This window comes from Zea mays, chromosome 9 (genome assembly GCF_902167145.1).
Source record: "Zea mays cultivar B73 chromosome 9, Zm-B73-REFERENCE-NAM-5.0, whole genome shotgun sequence".
Classification (NCBI taxonomy): domain Eukaryota; kingdom Viridiplantae; phylum Streptophyta; class Magnoliopsida; order Poales; family Poaceae; genus Zea; species Zea mays.
The window spans coordinates 136,454,763-136,480,048 of record NC_050104.1 but is presented as its reverse complement, the minus strand read 5'-3'; the positions used below and the strand labels follow the sequence as shown (position 1 = coordinate 136,480,048).

The 25,286-nt window shown below is 44.4% G+C and overlaps 1 protein-coding gene across 4 annotated transcripts; it reads left to right on the top strand.

Moving 5' to 3' along the window:
- The first annotated feature begins 8,911 nt into the window (after positions 1–8,911).
- LOC103640318 (putative GTP diphosphokinase RSH1, chloroplastic) lies at positions 8,912–21,676 on the top strand. Of its 4 annotated transcripts, none has more exons than XM_020543940.3 (24): positions 8,912–9,389; positions 9,519–9,721; positions 12,401–12,577; positions 13,173–13,238; positions 13,358–13,450; positions 13,918–14,049; positions 14,147–14,248; positions 14,336–14,413; positions 14,489–14,560; positions 15,528–15,635; positions 15,715–15,812; positions 16,310–16,370; positions 16,465–16,527; positions 16,602–16,658; positions 16,735–16,836; positions 16,949–17,107; positions 17,224–17,355; positions 17,428–17,514; positions 17,588–17,686; positions 19,376–19,462; positions 19,537–19,987; positions 20,693–20,754; positions 20,937–21,005; positions 21,100–21,676. In XM_020543940.3, the coding sequence occupies exons 1-24, from the start codon at positions 9,362–9,364 to the stop codon at positions 21,190–21,192; spliced, it is 2,679 nt and encodes an 892-aa protein (XP_020399529.1). In that variant the 5' UTR covers positions 8,912–9,361; the 3' UTR covers positions 21,193–21,676. The 4 variants fall into 4 exon arrangements, with proteins under 4 accessions (XP_020399529.1, XP_020399531.1, XP_020399530.1 ...); XM_020543942.2 differs by having other exon boundaries at positions 8,950–9,389; positions 17,588–17,659; XM_020543941.3 differs by having other exon boundaries at positions 9,093–9,389; positions 9,522–9,721.
- The last annotated feature ends 3,610 nt before the right edge of the window (positions 21,677–25,286 follow it).

Genomic DNA, 25,286 nt, shown 5'->3' with positions numbered 1-25,286 from the left:
TCGCGCTCCGTCTCGCGCCGACCAATCTAGGCTGGGGCACGCGGCGACAATTTACTCGTCGGTCCAGGGACCCCCCGGGTTCGAAACGCCGACAGCTCCTGTCATTCGACGACGGATATGCATCGTTGGAGAATGCCTGAGGGGCTGCGGTGGTAGAGCTCCTTTTCATCACTCAGTAAGATGAACGACTTAGCGCGCCGCGCCAGTCGCCGAGCCTCGGCCTTGTCGAGGGGTAGCTCTCCTCGGTGGAGATATTGCAGGTACGGGGTCTGCCAGTTTCGATTTGGCGCAACCCTATTCCGCTCTCCCTCGACACGCATGGCCTCACCTTCGGCGGCCGAGGGTACCTCGGGCTAGGTCGAGGCCTCCTCGGGCTCGGGCGTGTCGTCGATCTTGACGGAGGGTTGATGTATGTCTCTGGAGAAAACGTCAGGGGGAACCGTTGTCCGCCCCGAGGCTATTTTCGCCAGCTCATCCACAGTCTCGTTGCACCGTCGAGCGATGTGGTTGAGCTCCAGTCCGTAGAACTTGTCTTCCAGGCGTCGAACTTCATCGCAGTAGGCCTCCATCTTCGGGTCGCAGTAGTGGGAGTTCTTCATGACTTGGTCGATGACAAGTTGCGAGTCACCACGAGCGTTGAGGCGCCGAACCCCTAGCTCGATGGTGACGTGCAACCCATTAACCAGAGCCTCGTACTCGGCCACGTTGTTTGACGCCGAAAAATGGAGGCGCGACACGTAGCGGAGATGTTTCCCGAGGGGTGAGATGAAGAGCAGGCCCGCACCGGCTCCTGTTTTCATCAGCGACCCATCGAAGTACACGGTCCAAAGCTCGGGTTGGATCGGAGCTGTTGGTAGTTGGGTGTCGACCCATTCAGCCACGAAGTCCGCCAAGACTTGGGACTTTATGGCCTTCTGAGGAGCGAACGAGATTGTCTCGCCCATGAGTTCCACTGCCTACTTTGCTATCCTATCCGAGGCCTCTCGGCACTGGATGATCTCCCCCAGGGGGAAGGATGACACCACAGTCACCGGATGAGACTCGAAGTAGTGTCGCAATTTTCACCGCGTCAGAATTACTGCGTATAGTAGCTTCTGAATTTACGGGTAGCGGATCTTGGTCTCGGATAGCACTTCACTGATGAAGTAGACCGACCTCTGGACAAGCAGTGCATGTCCTTCTTCTCGTCTCTCAACTACGATCGCGGCGCTGACCACCTGAGTGGTGGCGGCTACGTAGATCAAGAGGGCTTCTCCCGCAGCGGGGGCACCAAGATGGGCATGTTTGTAAGGAGCGCCTTTAAGTTTCCGAGGGCTTCCTCGGCCTCGGGGGTCCAAGTGAAGCGCTCGGACTTCCTTAAGAGGCGGTACAAGGGTAGGCCTTTTTCGCCGAGGCGCGAGATGAAGCGGCTCAGAGCCGCAAGGCATCCCATGACCCTTTGTACTCCTTTCAAATCTGTGATAGGCCCCATGTTGGTGATGGCCGCGATTTTCTCCGAGTTAGCCTCGATGCCCCGCTCGGAGACGATGAACCCCAGGAGCATGCCTTGGGGGACTCCGAAGACACACTTCTCAGGATTGAGTTTCACGCCCTTCGCTCTCAGACACTTGAATGTTGTTTCAAGGTCGGAGAGGAGGTCGGAGGCTTTCCTCGTCTTGACAACGATGTCATCGACGTAAGCCTCGACTGTTCGGTCGATGTGCTCTCCGAACACGTGGTTCATGCACCTTTGGTATGTTGCACCTGCATTCCTCAAGCCAAATGGCATAGTAGTATAACAGTACATGCCAAAAGGTGTGATGAAAGAAGTCACGAGCTGGTCGGACTCTTTCATCTTGATTTGGTGATACCCTGAGTAGGCGTCGAGGAATGACAGGGTTTCGCACCCAGCAGTGGAGTCCACAATTTGATCGATGCGAGGCAGAGGGTAGGGAACCTTCGGACATGCCTTGTTTAGACCATTGTAGTCTACGCACATCCTCCACTTTTCACCTTTCTTTTTCACAAGCACAGGGTTAGCTAACCATTCGGGATGGAATACCTCTTTGATGAACCCTGTAGCCATCAGCTTATGGACCTCCTCGCCTATGGCTCTGCGTTTTTCTTCGTCGAAACGGCGCAGAGGTTGCTTCACGGGTCGAGCACTGGCTCGGATATCCAGTGAGTGCTCGGCGACATCCCTCGGTATGCCGGGCATGTCCGAGGGACTCCACACAAAAACTTCGGCGTTTGCGCGGAGAAAGTCGACGAGCACTGCTTCCTATTTGGGGTCGAGCTCGGAGCCGATCCGGACTTGCTTGCCAGCGTCGTTGCTGGGGTCGAGAGGGACAGACTTAACCGCCTCGGCCGGCTCGAAGTTGCCGGCGTGGTGCTTCGCATCAGGCACCTCCTTGGAGAGGCACTCTAGGTCGGCGATGAGGGCCTCGGACTCGACGAGGGCCTCAGCGTACTCCACGCACTCCACGTCGCATTCGTACGCGTGTCGGTACGTGGATCCGACGGTGATGACCCCGTTGGGGCCTGACATCTTGAGCTTGAGGTAGGTATAGTTGGGGACGGCCATGAACTTGGCGTAGCACGGTCTTCCCAGCACCGCGTGATAGGTCCCTCGGAACCCGACCACCTCGAACGTGAGGGTTTCCATGCGGAAGTTGGAGGGAGTTCCGAAGCAGACAGGCAGATCAAGTTGTCCAAGAAGCAGGGCGCGCTTCCTGGGGATGATCTCGTGAAAGGGCGCCGCACCAGCCCGGATCATGGACAAATCGATCCCTAAGAGCCCGAGGGTCTCGGCGTAGATGATGTTGAGGCTACTGCCCCCGTCCATGAGGACCTTGGTGAGCCTGGCGTTGCCGATGACAGGATCGACAACGAGCGGGTACTTTCCTGGGCTCGGCACGCAGTCGGGGTGGTCGCCTTGGTCGAAGGTGATGGGCTTGTCGGATCAGTCTAGGTAGACTGGCGCCGCCACCTTTACCGAGCAGACCTCCCGGCGCTCCTGCTTGCGGTGTCGAGCCGAGGCGTTCGCCACTTGCCCACCGTAGATCATGAAACAGCCATGGACCTCGGGGAACTCCTCTTCCTTGTCGCCCTCCTTCTTGTCGTTGTCTTGGCCTTTGCCATCTCCCGCCGGTGGCCCGGCCTTATGGAAGTAGCGTCGAAGCATGACGCTTTCCTCAAAGGTGTGCTTGACAGGACCCTGGTGATAGGGGCACGACTTCTTAAGCATCTTATCGAACAGGTTGGCCCCTCCGGGAGGCTTCTGTGGGTTCCTGTGCTCGACAGCATCGATGAGATCCGCGTCAGCGGCGTCGCGCTTTGCTTGCGCCTTCTTCTTGGCCTTCTTCTTCGTGCCCCACTGGGCGGATGCCTCGGGGACGTTTTCCTGCTGGCGTCCCTGAGGCTGCTTGTCCTTCCGGAAGATGGCTTCGACCGCCTCCTGACTAGAGGCAAACTTGGTGGCGATGTCCATCAACTCGCTCGCCTTGGTGGGAGTCTTGCGGTCCAGTTTGCTCACCAGGTCACGACAAGTGGTGCCGGCGAGGAACGCCCCGATGACATCCGAGTCGGTGATGTTGGGCAGCTCGGTGCACTGCTTCGAAAACCATCAGATGTACTCTCGCAGGGATTCCCCTGGCTGCTGGCGGCAGCTTCGGAGATCCCAGGAGTTCCCAGGGCGCACGTACGTGCCCTGGAAGTTCCCAGCGAAGGCCTTGACCAGGTCGTCCCAGTTGGAGATCTGCGCAGGAGGCAGATGCTCCAGCCAGGCCCGAGTAGCGTCGGAGAGGAACATGGGGAGGTTGTGGATGATGAGGTTGTCGTCATCCGTCCCTCCCAGCTGGCAGCCCAGCCGGTAGTCCGCAAGCCACAACTCCGGCCTTGTTTCCCCCGAGTACTTGGTGATGGTAGTCGGGCCCAGAACCAGGTCGGGAACGACACCCGTCGTATGTCCCGGCTGAAGGCTTGCAGACCTAGTGGTTCGGGCGAGGGGCTCTGATCCTCGTCGCTGTCGTAGCGTCCCCCACGCCCGGGGTGGTAGCCTCGGCGCACCTTCTCGTCGAGGCGGGCTCAACGGTCACGGCGGTGGTGCTCGTTGCCGAGGCGACCTAGAACTGCAGGCGTTGCGTCCCGCGTGCGCCCGGTGTGGACCGAGGCCTCCCGCATGAGTCGGGAAGTTGTTGCGCGATGCTCCGGGGGGACCCTTGCCGTCGGGAGGCAGAGCTTTCGGCCCGTCGGACCGCAGCATCCTCTAGGAGATTCTTGAGTTCTCCCTGGATACGCCGCCCCTCGGTGGTGGATGGCTCCGGCATCGCTCGGAGTAGTATTGCCGCTGCAGCCAGATTCTGGCCGACCCCGCTGGAGGCCGGGGGCAGCCTTGCCCTGGCATCGTCAACGGTACGGCGCTGGACGTCCCGGGCCTGATGACGCGCTTCTCCAGCGAGTGCCCGGCCTACCCACTCCTGCTCGATGTTTTGCCGGAGCTGCACAAGTTGCCCTGCTTCCTCATTGAGCTTGGCCTGCATCTCGCGGATTTGCTCGAGCTGTGTGTCCTGAACCCCCGCAGGGACTGGGACCACAGCTAGCTCCCGCAGGATGTCAACGCGAGAAGCAGGGCCAGGGGGATCGTCATCCTCCGGCATACCGAGGTGGTTGCCTTCGTCGTGACCCCCTAGATTGACGTGGAAACATTCGTGACTTGGGCCACAACCCTCGTCGTCAAGGCTGTGGCCATCATCGGAGCAATCGGAGAGGCAGTAGTCACATGCGGTCATGAAGTCTCGCATGGCACTAGGATCGCGGAGCCCGGAGAAATCCCAACCGGAGTCGGGACCGTCCTCTTCCTCGGAACCCGGAGGCCCGTAGGTTGAGACGACCGTCAGTCGGTCCCAGGATGACCACAGATGGTACCCCGAAAGGTTAGGATATGCCTTTACGAAAGCGCTCACCAAAGTGGGGTCGCTTGGTGGATCGAAGCTGAATCTAAAAGGCACAGGGTGGAAAACGGACGGTACCTCTTGATCGATGGACGGTGACGAAGTCGCGTCGGGGACAGACTGCACCGTTATCTCAGGTACGAGGCTAACGCCCAACAAGCCCTTCGCGAGTGTGCTGGCGTCATCTGTCCGCTTGGGGTTGGCACGTTGCGGGGAAACAACATCTGTTGTTGTCTCAGGCGCAAGGACAACGCCCGACATGTCCCCCGCTGGGGTGTCGGTGTCGTCGACTCGCTCGACAGCCGACGAGGTGCCGCCTCCTGCCTGGCCACGGTTGCCCCGTCTCCTTCTCCTGTGGCGAGGAGGGTGTCGAGGCAAACCCGGATGCTGCTCTTCCGCCATGGGGGGAAGACGTCGCCGAGTTCGCCGCCGCCGGGCGAGCTGACGGTCGTCGTTGCCACTGTCGCACTGCGGGGGGAGGAGTACCATGTCGTAGCTGTCGTCGAGGGACATGAACTCGAGACTCCCGAAGCGGAGCAGTGTCCCGGGCTGAAGAGGTTGTTGAAGACTACCCATCTGAAACTCAACGGGAAGTTGTTCGTTAACACGCAGCAGGCCCCTACCTGGCGTGCCAACTGTCGGCGTTTCGACCCCGGGGGGTCCCTGGACCGACGAGTAAATTCGTCGCTGCGTGTCCCAGCCCAGATGGGTTGGCGCGAGATGGAACACAAGGGAAAACGCGGCTCGTATTATCCCGCGCTAGGGGTGGTGTGCTCGTAGTAGGGGTTACAAGCTTTCGCGAGAGAGAGAGAGTGAGCCTGTTCGTCAGCTCGTTCTCCCGCGCGACCCCCCGCATGAAGGCCATAGACCTTCCTTTTATAGATGCAAGGAGAGGGTCCAGGTGTACAATGGGGGGTGTAGCTAGGCGCTAACGTGTCCGGGAGAGAGGTGCCGGAGCCCTGTGTACATGCCAACGTGGCTGTCGGAGAAGTGCTTGAGCCCTGCGTAGGCGATAACGTGGCCGTCGGAGAAGTGCTTGAGCCCTGTAGAATACAACTGTTGGTGCTGCTGGGATCTTGCTGACGTTTCCCTACTTCCGTAGGGGGCTGAGAACCGCCGTCATCATGGACGCACGCAGGGAACCATCATTACTTGTTACTGGGGCGAGCCAGATGGGACGCCGGTCTTGTTCCCCCGTAGCCTGAGCTAGCTAGGGGTAGGGTAATGATGTATCCCCCGCGGCGCGGTCGGTCCAAGCCCTAGGTCGGGCGAGGCGGAGACTCCTCCTGAGGCCGAGGCCGAGGTCGGGCGAGGACGCGATTCCTCCCGAGGCCGAGGTTGAGGCCGAGCCCTGGGGTCGGGCGAGGCGGAGATCACCTTCCGAGGCCGAGGTTGAGGCCGAGCCCTGGGGTCGGGCGAGGTAGAGACCTCCTTTCGAGGCCGAGGCCTAAGGTCGGGCGAGACAGAGCTTCCTGTTGCGCCTGAGGCTAAACTTGGCTGTTGTCAGCCTCACCCTGGTGGGTGGCGCAGCAGTCGGAGCGGAGCGAGCGGCGCTGTTTTCCTGTCAGGTCGGTCAGCGAAAGGGTGAAGTGACTAAACCCTGCCGACTGGGGCACATGTGTCAGGATAAGGTGTCAGGCGATCCTCGCATTGAATGCGCCTGCGATACGGTCGGTTGGAGAGGCGATTTGGCCAAGGTTGCTTCTCGACGAAGCCTGCTCGAGTTGGGCCTCGGGCGTACCGAGGGTGCGCCCACTGCCTGAGGAGGCCCTCGGGCGAGACGTAACTTCGTCCGGGGCTACAGTTCCCGCCCGAGGCTGGGCTCGGGCGAGGCGAGATCGCGCCCCTTGGGTAGACGAAGCCTTGACCTGAACCACACCCATCAGTCTTTGTGGTTTGTGCTGATGGTGGTTACCAGTCGTGTTTAGGAGTGTTGGGGGTACCCCTAATTACGGTACCCAACAATAGTCAATAGATACACGACACACATGACATAATGTGTTGTCTCTTGAGAGTTCGAACCTGTCTAAATCTTCGACCCTCCTATGCATTTATCTTCAGTTCTCGATCTCGTGATTCACCCCATAAATTCAATGGTGAAGAATCCTTGACATACCTTTTTCACTTAAATAAACACTTACAAACACTTTTCTCGACATCGTGGCAACTACTTACCCTTTTGTTGTTCAAATATCTTTGAACAACTTGTGTGAAAAAAGGTTTTTAACAACACTTTTATGTTGCTTTTTGTATTTTTTTATAATAACTTGATCGACTAAGTTCGTATAGGAACTTATCAAAACACGACCAATATAGAAGATTTTTTTGCAGATTTCTTTTCAAATACTCTCCATCCCAAAATATAATTTATTTTAGACCAAACATACATTCATTAATTAACTTATAAATGTATTTTGTATATATGCCTATATTTATTATCATACATTCAAATGTGAACAGAAAAAAGAGGGTTGGAAAGAGCTATATTTTAGAACGAATGGAGTAATATTTTGTAGTAACTTATTATAGTAATATACTTATATGATCGTGGAAAAGAGAAAAAGGAAATAAAATAAAATTTTAAAAAAGGTGTGGTACTTACAATTCGTATGTCAGACGTGGCCACGTGTTGATGTGCTACCGCATGACAACCAAATGTCGCGGATTGCACCATATAGGCCAGGGATCTTATACATCCAAATTATACGATAAATGTACTATTTTAGTATATATAATTTAGTGCTAATATCTAATTATGTTGTTGAGCATATTTTTAAAAACAAGAATATTTTTTGTATATTTTTTGCATTATTTGCTCCCTACAATGAAAAATGTGAAAAATCATCCGAATTTGTATTTGTATCTAAATTTTATATTCATCATTTGAGAAGATATATAACAATTTTAGGATTTACTTTTTTATGAATCTTAACAAGCTCAATGCTAAACCAAGAATACATAGTAGATTTATATCCTACTTAATCATAATGAAAAAAGAAAACATAAAATTTAACATTTGAATAAGTATCTGGATCTATAGTCTAGACAAGGAGAATCGGACAGGATGGTTCAGCTAAGCCTCCCCATTATTTAGATTACTAAGTTTCTTTATCCTCTTTTCAACGCAATAGCCTTTTCTTTATGTGTTTCATTAGATGACGACAGCCAAAAAATAATCTATGCTAGCACGCGCATGTGATTGCTGCGGTATATGAAATGGCCATGTAATCATGGGAATTTTTTCCTCCTAGCTCAAAAAGTAAGCGGGGAATGGACAAAAAGGATGGAATTGAATAAGACATGCATGCATCTCATCCCCAAAGAAAAAAAAAGATTCTCTCGATCATTACAACTAATATATTAAATAAAAACTAGTCAATTGCTCATACATTGCTATGCTTTCTATATGTTGTATGCTTGATTTTAATAAAAAAAATATATGTTTTGTTGGTTAGATAGATGTGAATGTGGAACTAACAACTAAGGTTTAAATCTCCACTTATATATAATTTTACTTTATTTTTATATAACCGTTAAACTCATAGACGTGTGCATTAAAGTTGATGTTTGGACCGCAAGTTTATAGACTTTTTTCTAAAAGGGGCGACATGTAACCCGAAAAAACTGGTGTTTTATAGTAGTAGAGAAATATATTGTAAAAAAATGGCGATTTAAAACCTGCTTTTAGGTCCCATTTGGATCCTGGCGGATTTAAAAAAATCTGTATTCAAAATCTGATGTATTTATTGGATCCTGTATCTGTATTTAAAATCTGATAATGCTAGTATGTTTGGATGAGATCTAGGATTCCGATATAATTTTTGTCCAGATTTTTAAAATCTAATTTTCTAACCACAGTACCTTACCTTATCTGCGTGACCAAATTTATGAATAAAATTGCATAACGCTCACAAGTAAAGGCATGCGCCGCGGTGCTGCAGAGGCCCTTGACTTGCGGGCTTTCGGCGCAGCTCAGCTGCGATACAAGTGGAGCACGGCAGTAGAATCAAGTGACCAACGCCATCCTGGCCAGGAAACCAGACAAAAATCACAGAAATTGCACGGCGAGACGAAAATACAACGGCGAGCTGCTGCGGAGTCCAGAGACCAGCACAGAGCATCCAGCGAAGACGGCAGGAGGGTCAGGCAGTCACGCACCCGCACCGCACCCCTCCTGTTCCATTTCACCACGGCCGCGGCCTTTGTGTGGCCTCCGTCTCGTGTTATCCCTTCTTCGAGTTCTTCCGCCTCCCCGCCCCTCCCTTCATTCCTTCCTTCCTCCCTCCCCCCTCGGCAAAGCCCGCCCTCTCTCCCGGTCTCGACGCGACTCGCCGCTCCCTGCAGCTGCGCGCTCGATTCGCGTCCACTGGAGACGGCGGCGACCGCACGAGGGCCTCAGCGCCGCCGATGAGATTGCGCCGCCCCGCGCCATGCAGACCCCGCCGCCCACCGTGCCCGGTAACAGATACCGTTCCCTTCGCCGCTGTGGCTTCACAATTCTGCCCCGCTTTATGATTCCTTCCGCTGCCTAGGGTTGTTGATTGCCGCCTCATCAGGGTCTGATGCTTTTGTGGTGCCCGCGTGCAGTAGAGTGCGTGAGCTCGTGCAGGTCCGCCTCGTGGAAGGGGGGTGGAAGGCCCTACGAATGCAGCGTACTCTTGTGCGCGTGGAACGCGCCGCGCGCGCTCACGGGCGCGCTCGCCAGCACCGCGCAGTGCTCCTCGTGCGGCCACGCCGAGGCCGGAAGCAGCTGGAGGAGGCGCGGGCGGTCAAGTCGGAGTAACAACTCGGTGCGTTGCCACTGCTCTCTTGCTGTTTCTGTTATTCAAGCCATAATATCGATATGCTTTTGGTGTTTCGCTTACTTAATCCAGCTGAGTTGAAGTAGCAGTAGTATCATTCTGGTAGCAAACAATGCATTATCACTTATCAGACTTCAAATCAATCCATCTAGCCTCTAGCCTAGGTCATGCAGTATAATAATTTAAAGTGTGTTCTCCGTGCATTTTTATTTCATCGTGCGATTATTTGGTAAGCTGTTTTACCATCCAATTCTATGCATATTTTTTCTTTAAAAATAAGTTATGCATTTATTTGGTTAGCTGGCATGATCAGCTTTGCATTTTCCATTATTAGGTTCTGTTAAATGTATTTGGAGAATAACTCATAGTAATATAGGGTCTGATATGATGTTCTCTTGGTTTTGGTAAGCAGTGTCGATGCTGGTAGAATATATCTTGAGTTAGAAACGTGAACTCCAGTGATTGCATGCAGCTTCATGAAAGCTTAGCTTTATAGCGCAGTTCATTGTCAGTTATTCAATTTTATAGGCAAGAAAAAAGCATTTCTTATTCCTTGTGGTGGTCACTGCTGTCCTTTGCTACCGTCTGATTGAATAGCTGAAATGCAATATCTTCAGTGGCAGAACTGTATTCTATCCACTTGAATCACAATTACTCTAGTAAAGGGAATTTCTTTTCTGTAATTAAAATTAATGAACAATACAACCAGGAAATTGTTTTGCATCCATTGCATGCAGTTTTTAGGTTCCAAAGTAAACAAGCTCTGGACAGATTCACTTTCAGTTTCAGTGATCCTGTCTGCAGAATCCAAGCATCATGTAATCACCTGTACAGCAGTTACATCCTTTCATGTACCTGCTTTTGACAATAAATCAATAACTGACATGCTCTTTTTATATTGTAGATGTTGCTTGTTTACTGTTATTATTTTGTTATTTCCTTCTAGTTTGCATGTCAGTTTTCTATTGCCTTCCTTGAACATTTTTTTCTACGTTTTGTGTATTTTCTGTCTACATATGATTTGTACTCTTCTCTTTCTATTAGTTAATAGGTATTGAGTTGACATACTCTATCTCTTACTGCCTCTGTGCCAAATTTGTCCTAAGTCAAACTTTTCTAACTTTGACTAAGTTTTAGGAAAATATATTGACATGTACAAGTTCAAGTAAATGCACTATCTAGACATTTTATAGAGAATTTAGTGAAACTAGTTTGATAGTGTAGATATCGATTCCATTTTCTATAAATTTGATCAAAGTTAGAGAAGTTTGACTTAGACCAAAGCTAAAGTGAACTATAACTTGGAACAAGCGCGCTAAATAGGTTTAGAGTAGACATACTATCTTTGTTACTGAATAATTGCAGATTATATCTGTTACTAAATAAAGTTAGTTTAAATATGGCTTGTCCCAAGCGTGCAATCTTGTGCTTTGTGCATGTTACTATGTTAGTGGTGGATGGAAGAGTTTGATAACATACATTATAGAATTACATCCATTTAGTCATAGATCATGAGAGGATTAAGGAACAGTTCTAGTGCAAAGAAGCTAATCTTTGGTACTGTCTCGTTAAACCATAAGGAAATGATTGAAATGTAACTCACCTGAGCTGAGAAAAAAGGTAATGTGCATACAGATCAATAGATCATTAATCCACCAAACATATGCTAGGAAAATCTCTGTTCCTTTTTAGCTTTCCACTTGATAATGGTTCAAATGTGTGAACATTTATTTAGGCTAATTGTTGTAGCCTAATGTCTGGTGTAAGTAGTATCTGGGCCCTAAGAATTTGGCCACCTCACAAACAAGCATGAGATTATTGTTCTTTTAGGACAAAACAATCTATGAATGACTCCACGGCATCCTTTTGTAGCTTTGTTGGACAATGTGATCATGTTATTGAAATCCAAAAGACCATTCCTGAGGATGCCTTGACCATCTCATATTCTATTCAGTGTTGATCCACTGTTATGGTCAGTTTCCCGTGTAATACACACTGCGATCTCCATTCTCCAGTTTTCCTTGGAATTCATTTTTTCGAAACAAAATCGTTGGAATTCATAGTCAGACCCCATTGCAGAATCATGTTTTCTCTGGTACAGTATCTAGTAATGTGGTAGAATATCAAGTAATTCAGTTTTGTTTTGGATATATTGACAACTACAACAGGTATTTAGTGTAAGGAAAGTATAAGTCTGTGGTCACTCTGCTACACCTCAGATTAAGCCAACTGGAAGGGAAGGTTGATGCTAAGGGAGTTGAGTTCTGGGTTGTGGATAAGTTATAGGTAGTGTGCGTGTGGGAGAGAGAGGGGGGGGGGGCAGGCAGGCCACACACACTATAAGGAGTTATGTAGCTGATGACTTGTCCGAAGGTTTTTCAGAGTATTCTAATACTACCGAAAGACAATCTAATTTTCTTAATAAACTACAATTCAGGAGCCTATAATGATTCCAAATAACCTGGCGATTAATTTGCTTTGTACTCCACTTTGTGATGATGCTGATTATGTTATTTATAGTTAAGTTTGTGAGTTAATACCATGTCAAATTATGGTTTTTTATGAATGTTACTTTTTTTAAAAAAAAATATGCATTCTCATTTCTTTGGCTAAATATTTAAGTAGCTGAGTTTTGTTTTGTAATGACCTTTTACTTGTCTTTTTCAGTTACTGTGCATCACCCTGGATGAGGAAATCAATAGAGGAAAATTTGGTTATGATCCATCACCTGCCTACTCTGCAAGTTTTGTCAGACCTTGGTCTACTATTGTCAACCGAACATGGAGAGCTCACTGCTATTCATCGTCTGAATCCTTCAGCATCTCCCCAGAGACTTTTTGGGAGGTGTGTCATTGAACCACTTATGTAATTTGCACTTCTGCACATATCTGAAGAGCTACATTTTCTAGCTTTGGTTTTATGACCATTCAGAGTTTTTTTTGGGGGGGGGGGGGGTCAGCAAAAAGACGACAGTGTAGGGCTTTTCCCTTTTATTAAAGATATGATATATAATGCTTACCACTCGAATATGTAAGGAATAGGGACCGACCATTCTATTCCTGGTAATGGAACACCACAATTATTCCTGCTCCATGGTGCCAACATATGTTTTAACTAAAAGAAAATAGATAGGAGTCAAGCTCCTCGATGCTTTTGAAATGTAGTTCTGGCCAGAGTAAAATACATTCATTTCACCAGACACGTGGCCACGCTAGGTTTAACAAATGGCACCTGCTTGTTGTAAGTTCTAACTTGGTAGTACATTTTGCTTCTCTGAGTTTGAAACGACATTTTTATGTGCAAGTTTACCTACATACCTCAGGTGCTATTAAGTCCTTAGGCGAAGCAAGGCTTGACTTTAGTGCTAGATTTCCTAATGCGAATCAACAATCAAGAATCACTTCAATCATTGTGAATTATAACTTTTGTCCTGCAACAGGATCTCAAACCAGCTGTTTCATATCTTCAACCTGAAGAGTTAACCTTTGTGCATGATGCTTTGAAGGTAACTAATTCACAATATCTTCCTTTCATTCTATTTGAGAAAATGTTTTTATACTTTATTGTTTCTGTGGAAGTTCCTGTATGAACATCTGCATCATGATAATCCATTAATAATTGCAGTTGGCATATGAAGCACACAGTGGACAAAAACGGCGAAGTGGAGAACCATTCATTATTCACCCTGTCGAAGTTGCTCGTATTCTTGGAGAGCACGTAAGTGGTAATATCGTTGGCATTAGTAAAGTAATCCCTCCATCCTCAAATATAAAGGATTTTGAGTTAAATCAAACTTTCCTAAGTTTGATCAAGTTTATAGATAAGAGTATTAACATCTATCATCGAAGAGATAAATAATGAAAACATATTTTGTAATGTATCTAATAATGCAAGTTTGGGTCTTAAATATTATTGTTCTTTTCTATAATCTATATACTTGGCCAAACATAGGACAACTTGATTTAGGACAACTCAATATACTTATATTTTAGGACGAGTATTTTCTTTGAAGGTTCTCTATGGTGTATTAGTAGTAGAAATGTAGTTTTTTTTTTGTCTCCTTGGACATAATTTGGATTTTTGGAACTTGATTGACAATCATTGACGCTATGGCGATACAATTTATGTACGTGTCCCTAGTGTACACAATGAATCTAAGTTCTAGTCTGCTTTGGTCTAATTAGGAACTTGACTGTGAATCCATCGCTGCTGGTTTATTGCATGATACTGTTGAAGATACAGATGTGGTTACTTTTGAAAGAATAGAAAATGAGTTTGGGCCAACTGTGCGCCGTATTGTTGAAGGGGAGACAAAGGTGCAGTATTGTTTTTTTTTCAAAGCTGCAACTTTGATATATTTCGCCGATTATGTAGTAAATCTAGCACAAAAAACTTGCTCTGTTTTCAATATAGGTATCTAAGTTGGGGAAACTTCAGTGTAAAAGTGAGGGTAGCTCCAAACAAGATCTTAAAGCAGAAGACCTAAGGCAGATGTTTCTTGCCATGACTGAAGAGGTATCCTTTTTATGCCATACGGTTATCAAGATTTTTTTTTACCTCTGTACATTTTACTGAATAAAAAATTTAAAAACAATTCTGTAGGTTCGTGTGATCATTGTCAAACTGGCAGATAGGTTGCATAACATGCGCACTCTCACACATATGCCTCAGCACAAGCAGGTGAATTCTTATTCCAGATTTAAGATATGCTTGTGTCTTACTTCCACCCTAAGTACTAAGCATGACTATTTACAGTATGCCATCGCCATGGAGACACTACAGGTCTTTGCCCCCCTAGCAAAACTCCTTGGGATGTACCGTATAAAGGTATCTGCTGAGCCTTAGGACCTATAAGAGCTAACTTTAATACTGTACAACAACAAAGTCTTTGTAGTCCCAAACAAGCTGGGGTAGGCTAGAGTTGAAACCCAACAGAAGCCACAAGTCAAGCTTACTTTAATACTGTATTGATTTTTATTTGTTTTATTTCAGCTTGTTAAATTTTGCAGCATATGCTGAATTTGTTTTTTGTTGATAAAATTTTGGATACCATTTAAAAATAACAGGTTTCAACTTTGTTCTGAATGGAATGTTTCTGTTACCTCTTTTACAATTTTTTGTGTCACTGATAAGCCAAATTTGCAAGCAAATAATGAATAGCTTTCATTTTTAGAATTGTTTCACAATTTGTTGTCTTGCCTACACTGCTACATGTGAATACATGCTATGTATAGTTCCTTGTATCAGCTGTTCTCTTACATCCTTCTCCCATGATAGGACTCATTGTGTTAAGAGAAAATCTTGCCTTACATTTTTACTACTTACCTTTTAAAAATAAAATAAAATTAAGGTTCACTTGTTGTAAACATATTTGTGGAATACTTTTAAAAAATAAAACCAAGGTTCACTTGCTGTCCATAAGTCTTTCAGTCTTTCTTATAGAAGTCTTTGGGGAATAATTCTAGTTTTCACACCCTCTGCGTCCAACCCTTGAACTTGTGAAAGCAGTCTCTTTAGTCCTTTGCAGCTGGTTTTCATCATGGTTTTTGAGGTAGGGAATGGCCTATCTCTCAAAATTGAGGGACTAAAGAAGTAAAGAGTAAAGAAATACTTGTGCCCTTTATTTTATTTTTTTGTTATAATAGGTTTTATTGTACTGCTACTTTTTTCCGTGTAAAAGAACTTTTGTTTCGTGTACTTCTCTTTTCATGTAGGCATATATCAGTATATCAATCTATGTTTCGTTTACTCTCAGTTCTTTCTTCCTTTTGACCAGCAGCTCTTGTCTTTGTAGTCTGAGCTGGAATATCTATCCTTCATGTACGTTAACCCCACTGGTTTTGCTGAACTAAGAAAAAGAGTTGAAGACTTGTACAAGGCCCATGAACAAGAATTGGAAGAGGTGCTGTGTTTGTTTGAGTAATGATTGATACTGCATGATTCAGTGCTATTTTCTCATGTTTGAGATTCTTCAATTCCAGGCAAATAGAATTTTAAGGCAAAAGATTGCTGATGATCAGTTTCTCGATCTTGTTAGTGTTGAAACAGAAGTGCGCTCAGTTTACAAAGAGCTCTACAGGTGAGCGCATGACATCTCATTAAACTAAAAGTTCTACTGGCTTCAGACTCCAAAGAGAATTTTATCTATTTTCATTAGGAATCAGATTACGGTACTATAACACCACCTCTGCTTGCTGTAGTGTTGTGCTAGCATGCTCTGGTGTTCCCTAGATATTTCTTACACAGTTTTCTAACTCATTTCATATGAGATCGTACAATTAACCAGTCTGCTACACATTTTCATTAGTTTCTTTTCTTTTAAAAAACTTTGGTCAGTGAACCCTGTTTGTTGCTGACTAAATAACAATCTGTAATATGATAATACTTTTGTGGTACGGTTTCCTGCTTATTTGCTTTGTTGTGCGTCTCGATTGCATTTTAAATCAAAAGTTATTATTATAATGGCGTGAGTGTCCCGGTCAAAAAAATGGCGTGAGTGTTATGTTGCTCTTACTTTGAAATGTGGTGCAAGGTTGTTTATTTGTTGGATTATTTATTAGTTGACCCATCTTTCAGCATTTACAAAACTACACTCAAATCCAAGAGTTCAATAAATGAGGTGAATCAGGTTGCTCAGGTATGTATTTTTAGTATTCATACTATTTATATTACTCTGAATATCCTGTTATTTGTAAAATTATTAACCTTATTACCTTACACTATTTTCTTAGCTGAGGATCATCATAAAACCAAAATCCTGCAATGGTGTTGGGCCATTGTGCACTGCACAACAGGTACCACTAACAACAAATTACTATATTGCTTATACAGTGGATTTGTGATTGGCTCACAAGTCTATTCAATTCAGATCTGCTATCATGTTCTTGGCCTTGTTCATGGCATATGGACACCCGTTCCTCAAGCTGTGAGTTATCTTCTTTTTGTCGTATTTAATGTTCTTTTGTGAATTCCACTTTTCTAACAATCAGTTATGTCAACAGGTGGAAGATTACATTGCAACTCCAAAACCTAATGGCTACCAAAGTCTACACACAACAGTGATACCATTTCTTAACGAGAGTATGTTTCATTTGGAAGTTCAGGTAATGCTGCCTACTCATTTGTTAACTTGAAACTGGCAAATATCAAGCAATGAATGTATTTTCATCTTGTTGTTGATTGTGACTTGTGTTTAAAATTCCAACTGTATTGCAGATAAGAACAGAAGATATGGATTTAATAGCAGAAAGAGGCATTGCTGCACATTACAGTGGAAGAGGAGTTGTTTCTGGACCTGTTCGGCCTGGAATATCAAGTGGAAGAAATGCCAAGGGGAAAGTAATCTGCTTGAACAACACAGGCTTTGCTCTGAGGGTACTATACATTATCTAATCCAATCATACTGATGCCTTTAAAGCTAACAGTACTGCTTTAAATAGTGTACCACAGTAGGTTTGAGAAAAAAATTAATAGCATACCATCTTTCATAGATTGGTTGGCTCAATGCAATCCGCGAGTGGCAAGAAGAGTTTGTTGGTAATATGAGTTCTAGGGAATTTGTTGATACTATCACCCGAGATCTTCTAGGAAGCCGTGTCTTTGTGTTCACTCCTAAAGGCGAGGTGAGGCAATGAACTCACAGGTATATTAGTTAACAGCTGTTTTGGGGGCTCTAAATATGCCGTTACATGTAGATTAAAAACCTGCCTAAGGGAGCCACAGTGGTTGATTATGCTTATCTGATCCATACTGAAATCGGCAACAAAATGATTGCAGCAAAGGTAAATTATGAGGAAAAATGGAACTACATTGTAATGATGAATTCTATTAGTGTTTTCATAGGCTCTTTTGTAGGTGAATGGCAATCTGGTTTCACCAATCCATGTACTTGCAAATGCTGAAGTGGTGGAGATTATAACTTATGATGTCAGTATTCCTCTCTTAGATCACATGGTTTGTTTCTGATATAGATTATTTTTTTACAATTTTACAATGTCAAGATACACACAGACAAGATGCTGCTTTCATTTTGCCAAAATGTTGCAGTGTTTACATCTTATTGGCCAATCACTCTTAATTCTTGTTTTCTTAATATTAACTTTAGTATGGTTGTCTTTCGAGAAAAAACTTTAGTATGGTTGTAACTCTTTAAGTATTATTCATGTGTATGACCAGCTAGCTAATTTTGTATAGCATCATTTTTCCTTGAACATCTAGTGCTGTCAAAATTTTCAAATTGCTGCAGAGAAATGCATACTACTGTTTACAGTAGTACCCTCAAAATGATAGAGATATGCCGACCGCTGAGTGTTTCAGATTTTTATTGATTGCCCAAAAGGCATTTCCATTTCCAGGTTGTACCAAGTCAGGCCTTCACAAATCCTTATATTCTCCACCAAGCAGCATCCATCTTGAAGTAAAACTTAGAATGCTCATGGAATTAGCAATATCTGATAATTCCACAAACGCACTAGTAGTGTGGTAGTAGTGGTACCAACCAGTCAGGGTTTTAATCCCAGCTGCATAAAAAATTTCATCGCTGAGTCGCTGTGGCTCCCCAAAAAATAATGGTTGGGTGCCGACCTATGGTGGTAATGGCAGTGATCACCCGCCCAGGTTATGGTGGGCCTCTATAGAGTGAGGCCAGGGTTCAAGCGTTTTCTCGGTCGGTTTCACTGAGGTTTCTGCTTAGTGCAAAGCTGTGGGGTCAGTCTTTCCCCCACCTATCGAGTTTTATATAACTGATAATTACCTTGAGGGGACACCTTGTATCAGTGATCTATACAGTAGCCACTAACCCGCTACAAGCATACTGAGTTCAAGAGAGATTGTACATGCGAGGATCAACATGGACCTTTCTTGTTCTCTTGTCTAACTTGGTTCATGATATCTTCTTCTGTGACTGATCCATTGAAATGTGACTGCATGCCTGCATCATAGCATCACCATTAAGATCAAACGTTACATGTTTTTCCTAGAGAGTACATATGTGCTGTACTTTCTGGTCTCACCGCATGAATAATCTAAAGTGAACCAGCCAATGTGTCACTGTTTTAACCTATGGCATTAGGTAGCCCAATCAATCTAAATATCAACTCACCGTAACCAACTTGAGCAGCCATCAAGGCTACTCACCTACGTCAGTACCTGCTAACTATCTTTTAAAATAGTCTTCACTATAAACTAGGTGCAAGTTGGTTAGATGGTCTGAGTAGCACTCCTTAGGTCCTGAGTTCGAATCCTAGTGGGAGAGAATTTTAGGTTGAGGTTAAAAAAGGTCACTCGTTGGTTTCCCAGGTCGTGTGCACAAAGCACGAGTAAAGATCTGGCCTATAGGGCGCGGCCGTGGACCAAATGTTGCACAGGGGACCAGCTTTCGTGACCTTTCTCGGTCGGGGATCCGATTGAGCTTCTTCTTAATTTAATACCGTGGCGCGGTCTTTCCCCTACCGGCCGAGTATAAAATGGGTGCAAATCTGAATTACATATGTGTTTTTCAGTAACCAAGTATCACAATGCTCATTTTTATTGCCCTGTATGGCTGTATCCATCACGAGGATTTCAAGGCAGAAATTGCATTTGAAACTTTTTTTTATGTCCATGAACATTTGCACTAACTCAACATATTTGTTTCTGTTTCAGAAATTATCTAGTAAGTATGCATTCCAGCGTCACCAGCAGTGGCTACAGCATGCAAAAACTCGCAGTGCTAGACACAAAATTATGAAAGTATGTGGTACTATCATTTGAATTTATCTTCCTACATTACCAGGCAGCTCAGTAATTAATATTTTCCTTATCAGTTCTTAAGGGAGCAAGCTGCTCTTTCTGCTGCTGAAATAACTGCTGACGCAGTTAATAATTTTGTTGCTGATCTTGAAGACGAAAGTGATAGTGAGCTCTCACTTCCAAGCACCAAGAATGAAGATAGTAAATTCAACTGGGAGAAGATATTAAGTTCTGATAAATTATTCTTTGTCAACAAAAGTAGTGATGGCTTTTTACCTGTTAATAATGTCCATACGAAGGTCAATGGGAAGCAAAACAAAACTGTTAAGGATTTGGGCATCAAAATCAATGGTCATTCTACAATTCGAGGTGATAGCTTCAGTGAGTTAATGCACCCTGGCAATTCTACCTGCAAGGAAGTTTTCCCTGGTTTGGATCACTGGAAATCTGGTAAAATTTCTGGTTGGCATAATACGGAAGGCAACTCTGTCCAATGGCTTTGCATAGCCTGTGTTGACCGAAAAGGTAATATGCTTTTGCCTGCACTAGACAGAAAAGTTCTATTGATCTTTCTATCTTCGCCGCCTTGAGTAGTATCTGAGTTTTACAGCAAACTTGTTCATGTCAATTATAATGCGAAATGCGTGTCGGGATGGGATATTTGAATCCAGCTAATTATAGCCTTGTAAAGATCACAATCAATCAGGCCTTAAGAATAATTTATAGTTTGATTGCCTAAATTAGTTATCGGGCAGTAGCATTTAACTATGGTAGCACCTTGTAAATGGTTCCTGATTCTTTGCCTGCCATGTGTTATTCAAGCATTGCAAGGCTACAATGCTAATCTTTGTGGAAATTTTCCAAGCCTTCATTCCTTTAGGGCTAGTTTGGGAGGTCCATTTTTCCAAGGGATTCCAATTTTCCAAAGGGAAAATGAACTAATTTTCCAAAGAAAAATGAAAATCCCTTGGGATAATGGGGTTCCCAAACTATCCCCTCCAATCCTCCCGGGATCCCCTTGTCACCAAATTAACCCTAAGCATAGCTATTTGCCTTTCCTCCTTCAAGAGACTGATTCAACAAATATACATTCAATTGTTTTGGCAAATGAAACACTGCTTAGCTATAGCCCTTTAGCTGCTACTAGCTTATCACATTTGCTATATTGTTATTGAGCTTTTTCTGGCAATTTTTGTAAAATCTCATGAATTAATTTGGTGACATTCACAGGGATGATGGCGGAGGTTACATCGGCTCTTACAGCTTGTGGAATTACCATATGGTCTTGTGTGGTATGTGAATCCAAATTTCTTTGATTCTCAATAGTAAATGTCTTCTCCTTCTGTCTTGTGCCTTACTTTAAGCAATGACCATTCAGTTATTTTCTGAGTTATTTACATATTTTTGCATCCATTTAAATGGATACACACTCTTTGTATTTTTTAGTCAGTCATCATCATATTGTGTTTTCCAGGCAGAAGTCAATAAAAGGAGGGGAATGGGTGTGATGCTGTTCCATTTTGAGGGAAGCTATGAGAACGTGGTATGCTTGCTTAATTGATAGTTGATACTAGTATTTGTCTTTCAAGCATGTTCTTTTTCGTGACCGTTCTACCTAATAATCTTTGTACTTGCAGGTCAGTGCGTGTTCAAGTGTTGACATGATTCTTGGTGTTCTTGGTTGGTCTGTGGGATGTAGCTGGTGTCCATTGGGTGTTCTTGAGTGCTAATCGGTACCAAGAGACGTGTACCACAATAGTTCACCACTGTCTTCTCCAAGATGGAGTTAATTTTGGAAGCACTAAGACATCGGTGGCTCAAAATTTTGTTGGTCAGATCATGGTTGGTGACTGGTGAGCGAGTGGAACCCTTTACTTCTCTGTCAAATCAGAAAGTGGGGGTGATCGAAGTAGAACCAGATGTCATTCTGAAAGTGAGTGTACATAGCAGAGCGAGTAGGGTACTGTTAGTGCAGGGATTGATTTGATTGTACAGAAGGCCTTACAAAAGATTGTTAAGGGCAGTTCGTTCTTCTCCCCACTTTGTGGTTCGCATATACTAGTTTGCTTAAATGTGCAGCTAGAATTTTGACCTGGACACTGATCCCAAATTTTGCCTGTTTAATTTTCTCACTCCGCCTGTAAATGTTATTGTACAGCTTCAATTTTGCCAGTGAAAATTTGAACAAAGTTAACTGGTAGATGCACGCCTGAATTACTTGCCATTTTCCGCAGTATGAATGGTAACTTAAACTGGAGGTTTGGCTCTGATGCATGCTAATTTTGCTCTGGATGGTGATTGATTAATTGTATAATTAGATGACGATAACCATAATTAGTTGCTCAGGCATGTGTAGAGGTTTAGAGGGAAGGCGAAAGTGTTCGTGTGCATGTCTTCTCTATCCCAGAAGAGTTCAGTGTTAATATTTATCTATTACGGGAGAAACATGTGGATTTGTGTAGTGATCCATATGAAGTGGTCTATTACCATCTCACTCTAGGTTTTTAGGTTTTTGTTTGGTTATCACCTGAAAAATTCATTTCCTGAACATCTCCAAATAAGATGATGATGGGCCACTTCTAATGTGTTTTTGTTTGGATTGTGAAATAAAATGGGTTCGACGTCTCCAAATCATAAACTTTGTAATGAATATAGTTCGACTTTTTTAGGCAGTATTTGGGGCCTGTTTGGTTCAGCTTTTTTCTGACCAACTTTTCTGAAAATCTAGCTGTGGAGAGAATCTGGCTGTGGAGAGAATCTGAGTATCATTACGATTACGTGTGGAGGAAGATAAAGTTGTTCATAGGGCTCAGGATCTAGAAAGTGACGGATTCCTACTATTACAACGACTCAACCGATTATGTGTTTATGTTGATTTTGGATGGTTTTTGCCGCAACGAATTTTATAGAAGCTGGCTGAAAAGCTGAGCGTTTGGCAGTCCGCAGCAGCTTTTGGTGGCCAGAAGCTGCCAGAAGCCGAAACAAACAGGTTGGTTTAGAGGATGGGTTGGCGTTTGGTTGAGGACGGGACGAGACGCAGTGGGGCGATATCACTAACACCGGTGTACCGGTGTTTGTTTTGAGGATATAAGGGACTTCGCCCCGTTTAGTTTACTCCCTCCGTCTCAGGATATAAGGCGTAACCACTTTTTATTCTTGTCCCACAATATAAGGCGTGCTCTCTCTATGCATACGTATATCGATGCAGTGGTATAGAGACAATTAAATGCATTTCTTGGTCTTTGAACCAGAGGTGGTTACGCCTTATATACTGAGACGGAGGGAGTAGTTCCGTTAGTCCTAGGCTAACACAGGTGTACCGAAATACTCTTTTTCTTTTACTATGTATGACGTCAGTTTTCTAGACAAAAGTAATTATGGTAAATGTTGTCCTTTAATCCTCTTTAGCACCATGTGATTGACTAGAGGTTAAAGCTAATTAATCTTTATTTTAATTCTTCCGTTTGGTAAAATAGAGACTAAACGGAACTATAAACCAGAGACTAAAGATTAGTCCCACTAACTAAACAGGGCTTCGTCCTAGTGAAGAATTCATGTCCTCGCTCGATCCCAAGCGAACGGGCTGAAGGTTCCCCATTTACCTATCCCATGATATTCAAAATTAGTCCTTTGATGTGTTAAAATTCTACTAAAATTCAACACATAATCTAGTATAATTAGTAAACTGAACTCTAAAGTAAATGTAAGTAAATGTCTCTTGTTATTTTAAATCTTGCTTGTTTAATTAAGATTGGTTTGATATAATCACCTTAGTTTTTGCCTCCAAATATATGCATTTTATAATTGGGATGGGTTCCCCGCGGGGAAAAGTCCACGTGGAGACGAGGATGAAAAAAAAGCTCCCATGAACGTTTACAAGTCATCCCTGAATTTCCTCCTATTGACATCTCTAGCCCTCCCTCTCCTTCCAAATAAACAGTATTTTTTGTATTTTAACCCTTTTCTTGAACAATACTCACGTTTAGACCTCTAAATGACTTAATCTCGTTTTTAGACCCTTTGCTTGACGCCAAAGGCTGTGGCACCGCGGTAACACGGTTCGGTGCCACAGATCTTGACATCGAGGTGCGTCCTTTGCTGGCAACGATAGGCTGACGGCGTCGACGTGGTCGAGCTCGGCGCCATGATTCATGGCGCTATGACGCCGAGGTCCGGTCAAAATCGGCACCTGGGCCAGCCAATGGTGTGGAGCTGGGGAGGCCGCGTTGGAGCGTCTGTGTGCTTGCGCATGCATAGCGACTGTTCCAGCCTCATGGTTGTCTCTAGACTAGAGATGTCAATGGGGCCCCGAAACCCGATTACCCGTGGGGAATTCTTCTATTAGGGTTAGGGTATGGGTTAAAAATGATCCCCATGGGTATAGATTTGAGAGAAATCCTTTCCCCATCAGGTATGGCGGGTACAGGTTTGGGAGGGCTAAACCCGAACCCGATTACCCATGGGGCTGTTTTACCCGATTTACATCATCCAGACTTAAATGATAAGTACTAAGAGATATTTCTATTTACTGTTTGACCATATTTGTGATATGTGGACATGTGGCTACTAGAAGACACTATTTATTTTGCATGAGTATGTTGATGAAACTACAAAATATGCATGCTGAAATGCTGAATTGTGTTGTGTCCATATGCTGAAATTCTGAAATGCTGAATTAGGGGTGGGCACATTTTTACCAGAAACCGAAAACCGAACTGTACCGAACTAAACCGAAATTTCGATTTTTTTGGTAGTTCGGTTTCAGTTTTTGTATATCAAAAGTTCGGTTTTCGGTATCGTAATCGGTTTTCACCGTATACCAAACCGAATTACCTAACTTTATCAATTCTAAAATTTGGCTATTTGATTATGTGAACTAAATGTGTGAAACAATTAAATTGTTATTCACTTATTCATATGTGATGTATGATGTATCTCTAAATATTTGTACATATATAATTTTGACTTTTTAAAATTATGTGTAATTTATCATATAAACTTTTTGTATGTGTTGTCTTGAGTATAAGTTTGGTATTCGGTTTTTACCGAAAAACGGAGTAAAAAATCGAAACCGAACTTCTTGGTTTTTCATTTTCAAGAAAACCAATTGGTTTCTAATGTCTAGAAAATCGAAGTTTTTTAAAACCGAAAAACCGAATCGAAGTTTAAAAAAAGACCAAATGCCTAGCCCTATGCTGAATAGTCGGGTCAAGTACGGGTCCCCATGGGTATTTGGTACCCAGTCGGGGATGGGTATAAGAAGATTTTCGTACCCGAGGTCGGGTTCAGGAATGGAAACGGGTCTATGCTCATAGGTGCGGGTCTGAGAAGTTAATCCCTAATGGAGAATTTCCCATTGACATCTCTGGACTGTTCGGGCTGCACATACAGGGGCCATGCATGCATGCTTCAGGCTATCCGCACTCATATAACTCTAAATTTCTACTCTAAAAGGAATATTCCGTCCTTGTCAGCAAACTTCTTTACTCTATACCATAAATCTCCGCAGCCACATTTACTCTATATCTCAACTCTATATCAACTACCACATATTATATCATTTCTTTTCCATTCTCTTTCATTCCCCACCCAACTACCACCATTCTCTTCCATTTGCTGCTGCCGAATGGTGCTGTCGAATGGTGCTGTTGCCTGCCAATTGGTGCGACAACTGCAAGGTGCTGCTGCAAGGCAATTTTTCTTTTTACAAAAGCAAGTGGCAACCAAGCGGCTGCAATGTGCTGCTGCAAGACAATTTTTCTTTTTACAAAAGCAAGTACCAACCAAGGCTGCCACAACTTGTCTTTTTACAAAAGCAAGCATA